General features: G+C 46.8%; 1 protein-coding gene across 2 annotated transcripts in view; it reads left to right on the top strand.

The window, feature by feature from the left end:
• LASP1 (LIM and SH3 protein 1) overlaps positions 1-14,026 on the top strand; it is a 58,797-nt gene that overhangs the window by 26,938 nt on the left and 17,833 nt on the right. The window contains exon 3 of one of the 2 annotated variants that reach the window (XM_006022566.1): positions 4,107-4,191. The exons of the other annotated variant lie outside the window; for it this stretch is intronic. Within the exon in view, the coding sequence (XP_006022628.1) occupies positions 4,107-4,191 (85 nt within the window). The remainder of the gene's footprint in view (positions 1-4,106; positions 4,192-14,026) is intronic. 2 annotated transcript variants of the gene reach the window in all.

Below are 14,026 nucleotides of genomic sequence, written 5' to 3'. Positions count from 1 at the left end.
CCTGCTGAGGGCATCTACCTAAACAATGTGCCAAGCATTTTAACAAGCATGTAACACAGCTGCAGGCAAGTATGGATAATGTGGAATCAAAAACAGGCTTAATCCTATTCACCTTGCATTCCCTCTGGGAGTGACAAGTGCTTAGAAATCATGACTGAGCTGTCCAAAAAACAAAATGAAACAAAACAACCTGAAGACCACCCTTCCCCCCTCCCCCAACTTCTTCTCTCTCTTTTTTTTTTAAACAACTTAAATGAAGTTGCAAGAGGCAGAAGTACTAGTCTCACCCAGCTGCACCCATTGTTTTTGAGGGGAACAGAGCTCTCTGGAAAAATCTGCCTTGTAGACTGGGCTGGAGTAAAGTTCCTGTGTACTGCCATCCAGGGCACAGCTCAGCGAACAGCATGCCCTGACATTTTGTATTGTGTTCAGAGACTCTGTAGCTGTGCCTGTAGGGCTCAAGTATGGAATGGTGGAGTCTGCATGCGTAATACATATCAGATCAGATTAATCTGAATTGGGATTAAAATAACCCCTCGGTTTTAAGCAGTTAGTGGTCTGGAAATGCTGTAGAACTGGTGCCCACTCTTTAGCCTTTCCCAAAGCCAGACTAGTGGTGGGGGAGGAGTGCATGCAGACCAATAAGCAGATTTTTATCCTGTTTGGACAGGGACATATTTCTCTGTTCCAGGTTGGCCTGGAAACTGGGACTGGCAGGGCTCTGGGTGGCTGGTGTCCTGACGTGCCTACCTGTTGCTTGCAAGCAAAAATGTTGTTTCTGGAGGTGGAGAAAAATTCCTTGTGCCTCGGGCCTTGAAGTCACTCCTATGTTAATGTCTATCCTCAGTCAAGCCAGCAGGCCTCCATGTCTCTGCTGACAGGGTGCAGCCCGTTTATGTCTTTGCCTGTTGGCAGGATTTTGTTTTGGGCATGGCTGGCTGGTGAATTAAGACTGTCTGCTGCCCCTTCTTGGACAACTGTTTAGAGTGGTGGTGGAGGGGCTGTGATTTGGATCACACCATGGTACTGGAGGAGGGGAGAAAAAGGCATGCTGTTGCTTGTTGCTTTCTCTTTTTCCCTGAGCACTTGAGCAGCAATCTATTTTTAATCATGAGTTTCCTGCACTGTTGCTCTACTCAGGTATATTCTGTTCTTACAGGAAGTGGAGCAATGGCCTGTGGTTTGGTCTCTACTTGCTGTCCTGGTGCAGGACAGAGCTGTGAAAAAGCAACAGTTGTCAGCCAGGAAGGACGTTGCTTTCTATCTGGCTGAATATTTGCACTTAATTCTGAAGTGTTGTTGATAGACCACATGATAGCCAGTCTGAGGTGGGGATGTTAGCTATGCTATAAGTTGCAGAGTACTGCAACTGCTCTGATAGATCCCTTGCCTGACTCTCACAGCCTCAAGTTTACACTGCTGTATGATGCATCTGTAACTAGATCCTTTGCCTGCTAAAAGCTACAGTGTAAATGAATCTGTGCTGTCAGGATGCTTAATCTGTAGACCCTCTCTGGGGGTTAACCTCCATAGATAGGGGACCCAAATGTGTGCATCTGCTAAGTCTCCCAAATGCTGTTTTAACTAGGTCAGGAGCCAGCCCTATTTCAGCCCTCCTTATCTTCCCTCTCCCCTCCAATCTTTCCCAGACTTGGCTGGCTTTAGTGTTTGGGGAGTGGAGTTGGAGGCTACAGAAAGCCTGGGATTTAGGGACAGAAAGTACCTACTGGCCTGCCACTGTGGAATTAAGATCTCAGTGCTACAGCAAAGGCTTAACATTCCACAGGGAGACTTCTTAAAGACCTCCCCACCCCCTTCTCCTTTTGAAGCTTTCATCAGAAACAGTGGTCAGTTTCTGTGTCCATTCACAGTGAGTTGGTTTGACATGAGGACTTTTTTTTCAGAGCTAGTGCTATAGGGAGTATAAGTAGCATGGTCATAATCAGCATGAGTTAAGTAAAACAGCTGAATGTTGCCCTAAAACACACAGCTTGATCCCATGTAATGAGATGTGTGGAAAGGCTCTTTCCTTAGCAGCTCTCTTCCTGGACTCTTGTAGCACATTATTTCATGAGGATTGGATGTACCCAAGTGACCTTCTCACACAGCTTGGCAAGATGGAGACACAGGTGGGACGTGACTCTTTCCCAAAGTTTTGAAGTCTGTTTCTAACTCTGCCCCTAAACTCAGGAGTCCTGCTGTAATGGAAAGCACTCGTGCTTCTCTTCAGCCATTCAGTCTACCCATCCCTTTCTTTTGTCCTGGAAAATCCTCTGATCCTTCTTGATACAAGAAAAGCTATGGATGCAGCTCTGAGTCTCAGATGTCTCAATCTAAATGCTTCAGTGGAATGTGAAGATTTTCTCTGTGATCCCATGGAGGCAGGTATTGCCTTCTCTTAAGTCCTAGGTTTCTCAAGGAGCTCTATATGTGGAGCAGTTGCACTAGACAATCACTGACTTCAAGGCAGTGCAAAGAGGCCCTAGTCTTGCAGCTCTGTATTCCCCAGACCAGTCACTATACCACTTTCCCAGGTATGAGGGCAAAGAAATGCCCCAGACTGGGTCTGTTAGCAGTTGAGTTTCAAAGCATTTATAATGTGAACTAGCTTATTGCATGTTAGACTGGACTAACCGTGACTGTGCATGCAGTGGAGAGTTGTGGTTGTTCATGAATTTTGTGACTAATAGCCAAAGAATCAGTATCTTGGTATATACTGTATGTGCCTGCCACAATTGTATTTTTCAAGCTAGATGGCTGAAGGGCCAAGGCATCTTGATCTCTAATGGACCAGAACCACAGCTTCAATCTGTTGCTCAAATCTTGCTTGGAATATGCCCAGCTGTACAGTGTACCTGTCTAGCCTTTTTAGCTCTAACTTCACTTGTGACTCAGTCCTGTTCACATAGAGATTCCAGACAATACTCTGTGAGTCCTTCTGCTGTGGGAAAGGAAGTGTAGCAGCATCCTTGTCTTCCAGCTGCTGGATTCAGCAGTTGCTCTCAGTTGGTACTTGAGTTCCTCTGACTGCTAATTTGTGTTGTATACAGCTGTGGCTGTGTGCACCATTCTGAGATTACTATACGGCACTCCAGAATAATAGCAGTGGGCTTGCTGCCGAGCAGGATAGCATTCTGTGTACAGCACCCCCATGCTAGACGAGTCTTGACAACGTGCTAAACACAAGTCATACTGCTTGAACTACGTACCAATATTGTTGAGCAGTATAACATTTCTCCCCCCACCTCCCCACCCTGTCTGGATGCTACCATACTGGCATAATTTAATCAGTGTAACTATTCCTGTAGAGGATACAGAGTAAGACTCCTTTATACCAGTCCAACAGCAAAACTAGGGGATTGTACTGCTCTGACTTGAATAAAAAGTATTATTCCTTCCTACTTAAATAGTTAAAATGAGGTAGTCTTTGTAGACCAGGTCTTTAATATTAAAAAATCTGGACTAGTGCTACCATAATAGAAAACCGAAGGCCTTTAAGAAGGTCTCATTCCAGATATCCAGGTTTCTTTCCTGCCTAAGAAGGGGTGGAGAGGTGTGTTCACACTAGGGGGGGGAGGGGTCTCTTACCTTTTAAAAAAACAAAAAAACTGTTTTTGTCCAGTAAACTAACTACAGGTGAAAGGCACCAGACCAGCAGCTCTGAGGACTGAGAACTCTACCCAGCTGTTGGTATTGGTGCCCTACCTCCTGTGATGTGCTCCAGCTCAATTTTAAATAGGGCAGTGATTCCCAACCAGTGTGCTGTGGCACAGAAGTGTGCCATCAAAAATGAACAAGTGTGCTGCAGAGTTTTGCCATGGTAATGAGCTACAATAGGTATGAGGATGGGGAATGCCTTAGCAGGTGTGCTGCAAATTTTTTTTATTAATGTAAGTGTGCCTTGGGCTGGAAAAGGTTGGGAAACCCTGAAATAGGGGACCAGTCCCCTAGGACTAAAAGGCTTCAGGCCTGTTCAGTCCTGGGTAATCTGAAGGCTGAAGGGGAAGGAGTAACTGGGAAGTGTATGCAATGTGGGAGCTATCTCTGGTGTCCCAAAGCCCATCTGGCATGTCTAACAGTTGACTGGTTCTCTTGTCTCCTCTCAGACACTACCCGAAGCAGTCCTTCACCATGGTGGCAGACACTCCAGAGAATCTGCGCCTAAAGCAGCAGAGTGAGCTTCAGAGCCAGGTAAATGGTAATGACATGTCTCAGCTAAATTACATTATGCTTTGTACTCCATGCCACCCCCCCCCCCTTAATAACTGACTGATAGCCTGAGGGCTGGAAAGCATTGAAAGAGGGGGTTCCTTGTCAGATATCAAGATTGATCTAGGCTGGCAGTGCCTGTGGTCCACCTAGTTTGACATCTGTCTCCAGTGGTCACCAACAGCTATGTGAGGTGAGAAGCCAGGGTGTCTTACAGCCTGGTATCTTGTGTCATGTCCCTGACGTTCTTGCTGCAGCATCTTCCCATGCTAAGAATCCCCCAACAAATATAATGAGGTGAAATTGCAAGTTGTCTCCTCGGCACAGGTAATTATTTTCCTGAAGTAGCTTCTCTAGCGCAAACCCTGCGGGGCTGGAATCTGTCAAACTGAAACCAAAGAGGGAGAAAGGAAAAGGAAGTGGCTCAGAGCAAGATTCCCCTTTTCAGATAAGTGAATCCTGAAAAATGAGCCTGTGTAGGGCAAGCGTGGCAATCTCCTCCCATTTTAGACCAGGGAGGAAATGGAGTGTGAGAGCAGATGTAATTTATACTGGTATAAGTTGTTCCAATATTACTGCTACATTCTCATGCTCCACTAGCATTGTGGAGAAATACTGTTGTAACTTGTTTTATTGAGGCTAAAGCAAATTAGCTTGCATATATCATTATACGAGCATGTAGACACCAATAACTGAGGCACTTGCTTGACCTGCAACTCCCCCTCCCTTTTTAAAGCCATTGAAAATTATGCCTGTTTACTGCCTGAGTTGGCAGGAGGACCCAGGTCCCGGTTGCATTCTCACACAGGTAACTTTGCGTGATGGAGTAGGAGCTGGCTTTGGCCTTGGACCTTCTAACAGTTAGTGTTGAGCCAAGATGTGATCTCTTCCGTCCTTTTCTGCACAAGTGGAAATGCTTAAAACATAGTTTTCTGAGAAATGGTTTAAGGGCAACATTAGCTTTCAAACAAAGGCTAAGCTATCCCCATTGGTACTACTCCTCACAGCTTGCTCAGGATGTTGCCACACTGCTAAGATGACTTGTGTCAGAGGAGGTGACTTCAGACCCCGGTTCTTTGTTCTTATTTCAGTTGCCTTGGATATCCAGAAGTCCTGTGGCTCTACCTCTTTGAGGCAGTAATACAGGAGACCAGTACCCAGAATACCTAACATGTCAAGGAAAATGCATTCGGGCACTATGTTGTCTTGTGGCAGTCTCATGAGCATGAGAGCACAAGAAGTGACCACTAGGCTCACTAGAGGGGGCAAAAGGCTTCCTTGAAGGCTGCTGTTGATGCAGGCTGGCCTAGTTCTGCTGTGCAGCAGGCAGCTTGGGCTCTCGGAGGAACTGGGTAGCTGCTGTGCTGCACAATATTTGCCCAAATGGTGTGTTCAGGGTGAGAAGCCATTGTTCAGGATTGGAAGGCCCCCTCATCCTGCTGTGCTGTGAAGGGCACAGTGACCTTCCTTTCTTCTCTCCCATTCAGTGGAAAGTACCAGGAGCTAAAAAGCAGTTTGCTGAGAGTGGCTTCCTGGCTAGGGATGGAGATAGGAAAGGTGCTAGGACTTTTGCCCTTTCCCTTCATAAGCAGGAGGCCTAACAGCTGCAGTTCTCAAAACATCTGCTTTTTTTTTTTTTTATAAGGTCCCATTCTTGGTACAAGTTGCTCAACAGCTCCAGGACTTGCACAAATGCTGCTTGGCTCAAGCTGTTGGGGAGTTCTTGGCTACAGCACAGATGTGCTTTGTCTTGGAGCTGCTAGAGGAGGCAGCGCTGCTTCTTCATGGTAATGGGCAGGATAATACTATGCTGAGAGCCTCTGAGTTCCCTGCACAGTATCAGTAAGGCACTTGTGGTGCTCATCTTCCTCATTTTGGAGCAGGGGTGGCCATCCTGTGGCTCTTCAGAAGTTAATATGCATCTCCTTGAATCTTTGCACAAGCGCACAGTTCTTCCATACTCGTCACATCGCATCACCTGACTGCTTGCAGCGAGCACATTACTCAGTTTGGACTTGGAAGTTTGGACTCCAGAGCCCTGGGTTAGCCACCCCTGTTTTAGAGGATCCCCTTTTTTTTTTTTTTGAGACATGGACTGTGGACTGTCCATGACATCTTTACTGGGCACAGACCTGTTCAGGCCCTGTCTGCAACTGACTTCCCACCCCTGCTCCCACTCCTCCCCCACCTCCTTATGGGAGTTCTGCTTGTAGGGATTCTAGAGTAAATGCTGGTCTGTTGAGATGGAAGTGGAAAACATTGTGACTGAAGTGTAGTTTCTCTCCTCCTTGGTCCTTAAAAATACACCCTTGCAGCCTCCCTGGAATGGAGATGCCTTTCTCTAGTCCCGATCTGGCAGCACTCCCAAGCATGAAGCAGTGATCTGTGAAGGAGAACCCACTCCATTTGTGACAGCAGAGCCAGTTGTGTTTTCACAGCAGCATACTTGGCCGTGTGACAGGCAGGACTCTGCAGTCTGAGCCCTGACTCACCAGCCCAGGCTGCCCCATGTGAGGTCAATGGTGGTCCAAGGTACAGCCCCTGGTGATTTTAAAGAGAGCTCTTGTAGCCAGGGGACTCAGTACTGGGGGTGGTTTAAGCCACTGGAGGGGTAGTTTTGTGGAAATGTCTAGGAACCTTGTGTCTTTTAAATCCTAGCAGAGTCTAACCTGAGAGAAACCAAGTCTCATGCACCTTACCACAGCATCTTGGACCTTAACAAAGAACCTCTTCTCCTGGGATCCCTTGTCTGCCCAACACCCATCATAAGAACAAAAGCTTTCCCCAGAACACTCAGACCCTCCCTACTTCTGTGCAGTCTTCTCTATATTACCAGCATCCCTTCTCCCCTGAGGAGGCTGTGTTTTTTTTTTTGTGAAGCTTTGTGCTTATAAGCTGTAAAGTATCTTCACAAACTCCAGAATGAATTCTGCTGTGGAAGCATTTGATGCTGCTTTTCCTTCCTGCCCATCCCCTTTTGAGGGCAGCATTGTTATGTGGCATGGCAAGGGGGTAGGAGACCAGCTGGGTGCCAGCTTTGCTGGTATGCTGCCTACTTTATGCTGAATAACTGAACCCCAGGATACTTGTTTCATTCCTCTAGGAGGCTGGCATGAAAGCCTGCCTCATCCCACTTCCTTCTTAATCTGAAGCTGCAGGAAATCTTGTTTTGACCCAGACATCTGTGCTTGATTGGAACGGCTGCCCAGGTACAAAAGAGATGAAAGGGCCAATACCCCAAACAGCAGTAGCTTAGGGGAGGAGAGAATCTCACTGGAGCAGGATCCCACTCTCCTCTGGCCCTCGCAAATTGCCTAATGGTTCAGAAGGTTCCCCTTGCCTGAGTGGTGCATGCAGAGCCCATCCAGGGAAGGGATTTCTTCTGAACTGATGTAGAACAAGCATTTAAGAAGACTCCCAGACACTCGGAAAATACTAAATTTTATGCCTTGCTTCACCTACTCTACATCCCACCATTTTCCAGGGTGGAACAAGGTAGCTGTTAACAGTGCAGAACAACATTGCACAGCAGTTCTTGGTGGGCAACAAAGGCCAGTGGAAATATCTTGGGGGAGTGCAGAATGTACCAGTAGAGATTTAACCTGGAGAAGGAAGAATTGTCTAGTACCTAGCCTGGCACATGAAGACCTGGTCTGATTCTCTAGTATCCTCTTCTGACACTTTAGCAAGTCACTTAATCTGCTCTCTGCTTTGTTGCTCATCTGTACAATGGGCAAAATCCTTCTTTTCCTCCTAGGTGCACAGTGCTGTGCTAAGGGCAGATGTATAAATAGCCTAGTTTAGATGCACAGGTTAACTCATTCATTCCTGTACAGGTCAATAAAGTCCTTAATGACAAACAAGTTGGGGGACTAAAGGGCCCCTAAAATTGGGCACCCAAGTCTTGGTGGTCTGGCTTTTCAGACTTTACATGTAGGCACTCTGAAGCCACTAAATACTACCTAAAATCCTGTCCCCATCTCTCTCATGAAAGGCTCTTCTTCCCTGAAATCACCTTTTTAGAAAGGGTTTTCCTATCCTTAGTTAAGAGAGTTTGTTCAATGAACTGGTATACTGTCAATGAGACAGTATAGTTCAGTGGTAGTCTTAATGTTCAATGAGACCACCCCTATACTGTCAAGATTTCCTCTGAGATCTCTAATTGGTTGTGAAATGTAGGTATGATCAGTATGTCAGACTTAAGGATTCCACCTGTGAGCACTAATACCAAGCCAGAGTGATACCAAGATATCATTTTTCTGAGCCAAAGGGAGGAGAAACTGGTCTTAAGGAGGTGTTGGCAGATCAGATTACAATGGAGACTTGCTGCAGCCAGGAGAGCATAGGAGAAGAGGGTTAGGGACAGGTGAGGAAGTGAAGGGAAGTAGAACAGTTGAATTGGACAGAAACTGCCCTCCCCATCCCTCCACAATCATAAAATCACTATAGGCTTTCAGGGAAGAAGGACCCTGAACATACTTGTGATTTTAAGATCTTAATTCCTCTCTGCCTTTATTCTGCTTACGCAGGGAGGCTCCTATTTTCCAAACACATGCTTGTGTCTTGGACTATTTTAATTGGCAGGTGCTCTTTTCTCACTAACGTTCCCTCTAAAGACATGAGTAGCTGCATAAGTTGTCTAGAGTATAGAATATCCTCTAGGGCTTGGATTGTGAACCCTGCCACCTGCTTCAGTTCCCTTTTAGTCTTTGTAGTCTTGGAGGTATAAATAGCAAGGTTAGACCAAAATTTAGGAAGGGTTTCCTGGAATAGCTGTGCTGTGCCCTAGCCATGGCTGCCACTAGCAAGAGTGCACTAGGGTGCCAGCCAATATAAATGTTACAAAATTGCACATTTTACCAGCCAAAGCTTTTAGATGTAGTCCTGGCTTTAGGAAGATTTGAGACTTGCCCTGTGAAGTAGTGTCTTCCTTTTTCCTGATCACTGCGCAGGGCTCCCAGGTTAAAGTCCTAACCAAGGCTCAGTGGCTGAGTACTTGATCTAAAGCAAGGGTAGGCAATTTATGGCCCGCAGGCAGGATCCAGGCAACTAAGCAATGTCATTTAGCCCATAATCCAAGACTTCAGGGCTAGTTTGAGAGCGGGGTTCTGGTAAGGGGAGAGGCAGGCTGCTTTCAGAGCCAGCTGCACTAATTTGGCTCACCTCTCACAAAAGGTTTCTAAACCCTGATGTGAAGCTTCAAGGGCCAATGCAAAGAATAGCATTATTAGAGTTGTGGTTGTGTTCACATGTCTTACTCCAGCCTTTCCAAAGATGGCCAGGAGGCTAGGGTAGTACAGGTGCAAAGGTGCATGGTTGACAGTCCAAAGGTTGCAAGTTTGAGGCCATAGAAGAAGCGCTTGCAGCACAGCCCTGTCAGATTCTGATGAATCTGCTAAATACCTTGTCGCAAGGACACAAAAAAGGAAAAGAAAGAGATGGCCAAGAGGAGTGAAAAGGGGCTGGGACTCCTAGACAAGAAATGAGATGTTCTAGAGGTTTTTTTGGAAAAAACATAACCAGTGCGGGGCCACCTTCCTCTGAGACACACTCCTGCTGACCTAGTATATGGTAAACACAAGCTGTAATAACTTCCCATTCCTGTTGGCAGATAAACATTCCAGTGTGATGAACTTGTATATTTAATCCCCCTCCAAAACATCTCCTCACCCACTTTGTTCTGAATGACGAAGCTTACCTGCTTACCAAAAGTCACGTTTGAAACTTGCCTGTGAATACAAGGGGCTGTGGTGGAGCTACCTGCCATACTAGAAATGGTAACACAGTGCTCGGTCTCTATTTATATTTACTGAGAGGGCGTCTCTTTCCGGTCACTGTCAGAAGCAGATAATCAGCTCTTGTGCAGCTAAACTAGTCCTCCAAAGTGATGGCACTTACGCCTTCAGCCCCCGCTTGCCTCCCACGTGTGGCAGACAAATCACAGGCTTTCAGGCCTGGGGCTTTCCTTTCAAACTTCTGAAATTGGCACCTTGGGATGCTAACTTATGTCCCAGGGTGGAGGCTCCTGTTGTGGACAAGACAGGTAGTTTGTCCTTGAGTTCTTCCTTGGTTCCTGTTACTGAACTGGTGCATCTGTGCCACTCCTGCTGCCTGTGGTGAGTTCAACGGCTCAGATGCAAACAGCTTGATAATGCAATGCCCAGGTCTTGGCTCACTTAAGGTGTGGAGCACTTTCGTAGCTGCTGTTAGGTAGTGGTTGGATACACTATTAGTCATGCCAGTCTTTGGTTCAGCACATTCTCTTCTGGGAATGGAGGAAACATCCCATCCACCGTGAACTTGGTTCCAAATCCCATGTTCTGACTGCAGAAATTGCTTGTGCAAGGAACATGAGTGAAAAGCTGACAGCAGATGCTATGACAGAGCACCACCCTGCTTGCATCTGCACAGTGCAGTAATAGGCAGCTCTGATGTTGCAAAGTTGGGTAGAACCTTGTTCACTTTGGGCCAGGAGACTTCTTAAATGTCTAAATTGGATCCAGTGATGAGGAGGAAGACAGTCAAGGTGGCAGGAAGCTCTGGCTTACAGAGTTCTGTCTGGCTGCAGACCTCTAGGTGCAGTTTGTCCACTTTTGCTGTGACCTTAGACAAGTTGCTCCCCTTAAATGATGCCTTCCTTGCTGTGATGCTCTCAAGGTGCTCTAATGCCTGCAAAAAGATTCCCCCCTCCCCCAGCTAAAGCAGTGTGTCATTTACTGCTAGTCAAGGGAGCTTGGAGCCCAGTTAAAGAAAAGGGTGAGTTTAAGAAGTCTGTAGCCCTACCTGCCAGCTCTCACCAATCTCTCTGTAAGTCAGTTGGACTAATTACATTGGAACCTATTGCCTTCATCAATCAGGCTTGTGTGTACAAATCTCTAGATAGACTAACTGCTTTCTTTCTGTTTTTCCTGCTTTCCCCTTGGCTGTTCTGTTCAGGGTTCGGAAGAGGGAACCTTCTGAGGGAAAGCGATCTCTTTTTTTAAAGGCCCAGGTGAATGGAATTGCAACTGTAGTGGAGGAGTGTAAGCTGCCTGGGAGGGGGCATCTCCTACCCACTTTCTAACTTCCCCCTTGATGCATTTTTGCCTCTGTCTCTGAACCCCCCTCTTCCCACCCCCCTTTCCCTTTTCTTGTGGCTCATAATAGTCTGGTGCAAAGCAGTACATGGGAAAGCACTGCTTTGCCTGACTCCTGTCTGGCCTTCTGCAAGCAGCAGCACAACATAGACTTTTCAGCTGAGTGCCCATATAAGGGCAGAAAGAGCTGAAAGGCTGCCTTGTCTGAGCACTTCCTCCCTCCTATGTTGCTTGCTTAACCCTTTCAAGTGCAGCACCACAGAAAAAACACTCTTCCTATATATGGAGCCTGTGGCCTGCTAAAGCCAGGCAGGGCCAAGCTTTCTCCTGACCACCTCTCACCCCCCAAACTTATCCCCTATCCATTAGGTTTGAGTAATTGCAGGACATGATGAACACAAGGTAATGACTAGTCCACCACCCTTCTGTCTCGCTTCTGTACTGCAGCTCTGTCAAGCACTCAGATTTCACTTGCATTGCGTTGCATTGCATGTGTGGGCAGTGCCACTGTTGTGGAGATTCATCCCTGCTGGCTGGCAGAGCTGGTCTCAGAAATGTTCTTCATACCAGTCCTGCATAGGGCTTTCTTTAGCCGGGGCTGATTTTTGGGATCTGAATTTGCCCCCTGCTGCTGCCAAGTGGTGACGTGTGAATGTGTTATGTTATCGGGGAGAAGTTCCTGGCAGCTTAATGTTAAAGGAGAAATCTGGAAGGATTGGAGGGGGAGCCACATGGCCTCAGGATGGGAAGTGTGGTGGGTGTAATCTCTCACACAACTTGACAGCCAGTGTGGATGTATTAGGTTCATGACTTGGCTTTCCACATCAGTTCTTTCTGGTTACTATAACCTTTGTTTCCCTACTCCTTCCACCTCTCCTAGCCAGTCAGGCTCCTTTGTGCATCTGCTTGATATCTGCATGGTGCCCAATGGGAGACTGGCTATGCTGAGTGTTTCCAAATGGGTTCTGTTCTTCCCCACAGCCTCTTGCAAGGGGTCAGTAGATTCTCTCCTTTGGGAGCTCAACTGTAGCAACTCCTACAGCCCAAGTCCTGACTCAACACTTTGAATGAAACCAAGGTTTAAGAACAGAGTAAATGGGGTTAATGTACAGCTTTGATTTTCTAACATACCAAGGCAGTTAGTCATAGGCTAGAGGACATGCATCCTGGGCCTATGATTTGTCACCCTGTATATCGGGCCAATTATACCCATCCATGCTGGGGGATGGGGGATGGGAGTTATCACAGGTTCTCTTGCAACCCTCTTAACCTGGTTGCTTTTTGGCTGGCTCATAGTAAACGTTCCTTGAGCTGCTTCTTCCCACTTGCTGGTGTTTCCTGTGGCCTGTCCCTCAACTCAGCTGAGTGGATTTCTCTGCCTCTCTGCTCCTCGATCTTTTTCTGGGCAGGCTGACTGGCTTGCTGCTTCTAAGGGTGACATGTCTAATACAGTTCACTAAGCCTTGCTTTTGTAATGTAGAGTTAGGATGAAGAATCTGTTATGGAGTGGACTAACTCCTCTGTCAAAACTATTTTGACTAAATCGTAGGTTTCTGTGATTCCAGCATCAAAACCACTGTAGGCAGCACTCTGCACCGGTGAAAGGACAGAGTCTCTTATAGAACTTGTAGAAAACTTCCCGTTTCAAAAGCTCTCTATAGGTGCTATGCCGAGAGCCACGTAAAGGGGCATCTCTACAATCTGTGCACCAGCTGCCATTGCAGGGAGAGATTCTGCTACTGCTGCCCCTTTGGGCAGACATGCTGGAAAAAACCCTAGGCCTGTGGAAGGGGTGCTCTTGACTAGAGCCCTGGTATTTGCTGTTGTCCTCAGGATCCATTCTTGCCCCCTGGACCTGGGGAGAGGAGGAGGGAACTCTGCATTAATGTGGTGGACCTCTCTGCAAGTAGAAAAGCACCAACTCTGAGGGCTGCTTCTAGTAGCAGGCTGTCTGGTATAGTGCACTAGGAGTGTGATGAGACAACCAGAGCAGCTGAATTCCATTCCAGCCCTACACTTCTGTGAGTTTCTGACCAGGATTTAGAGGTACAGTATTGGAGGGTGCTGGCCAACCCTAGTGTAGCTGAGGCAGCATTTAGTAACTGTTACTGAGTCACCAGTGCCCTATGCTGCCTTGTCTGCACTAAGATTAATTATCAAACCCCCATGAATCCTAGCACAGACCACACAAACTCTAGTCAATGCAGTGAGCTACTCTTGCTTCCGACTGATGATGCTAGCTTTCATTGCTCACTCTCTGAATTTTCTAGCAACCTTTTGCTTTTATTCCCCCTGTGTTGCCTTTTAGTCTTGGGAAGAGCTCCCCATAAACATCAGCAAAGTCATCTTGCTGCCAAGAGAGGTTTAAAGATAATGTGCCTGGAGGAAGCTTGGCAACATAAATAAGTGCAGTCTATCTGTGTCTTTTGCCTTGTGCTCCCACATCTCTTTCTGTATCAATCTAAATAACTGGGGGCAGGCTCTCGCTCTCTGCTTCTAGCACAGAGGAATCTTGGTCTGGGGCTAGGTCTCTTTCTCTTTCTCTTTCTCTCCATACGCTTCTAGCACAGAGGAATCCTGGGCTAGGGCTCTGAGGTCAGATGCTAACACTTTTATATTACCACATGCTAGCTAACACTTGTGAAAAATGTGTCCTTGTATTTTGTCCACACCCCATTTCAGTTTCACAACAAACATCCCAGCAGTGGGGACCACAGTCTTCATTGTTCTTATGCAGCAGT

This window comes from Alligator sinensis, unplaced genomic scaffold (assembly GCF_000455745.1).
Source record: "Alligator sinensis unplaced genomic scaffold, ASM45574v1 scaffold886_1, whole genome shotgun sequence".
NCBI lineage: Eukaryota > Metazoa > Chordata > Crocodylia > Alligatoridae > Alligator > Alligator sinensis.
Note: the sequence above shows the minus strand (reverse complement) of the source record. Positions and strands in the feature narration are given on the sequence as shown.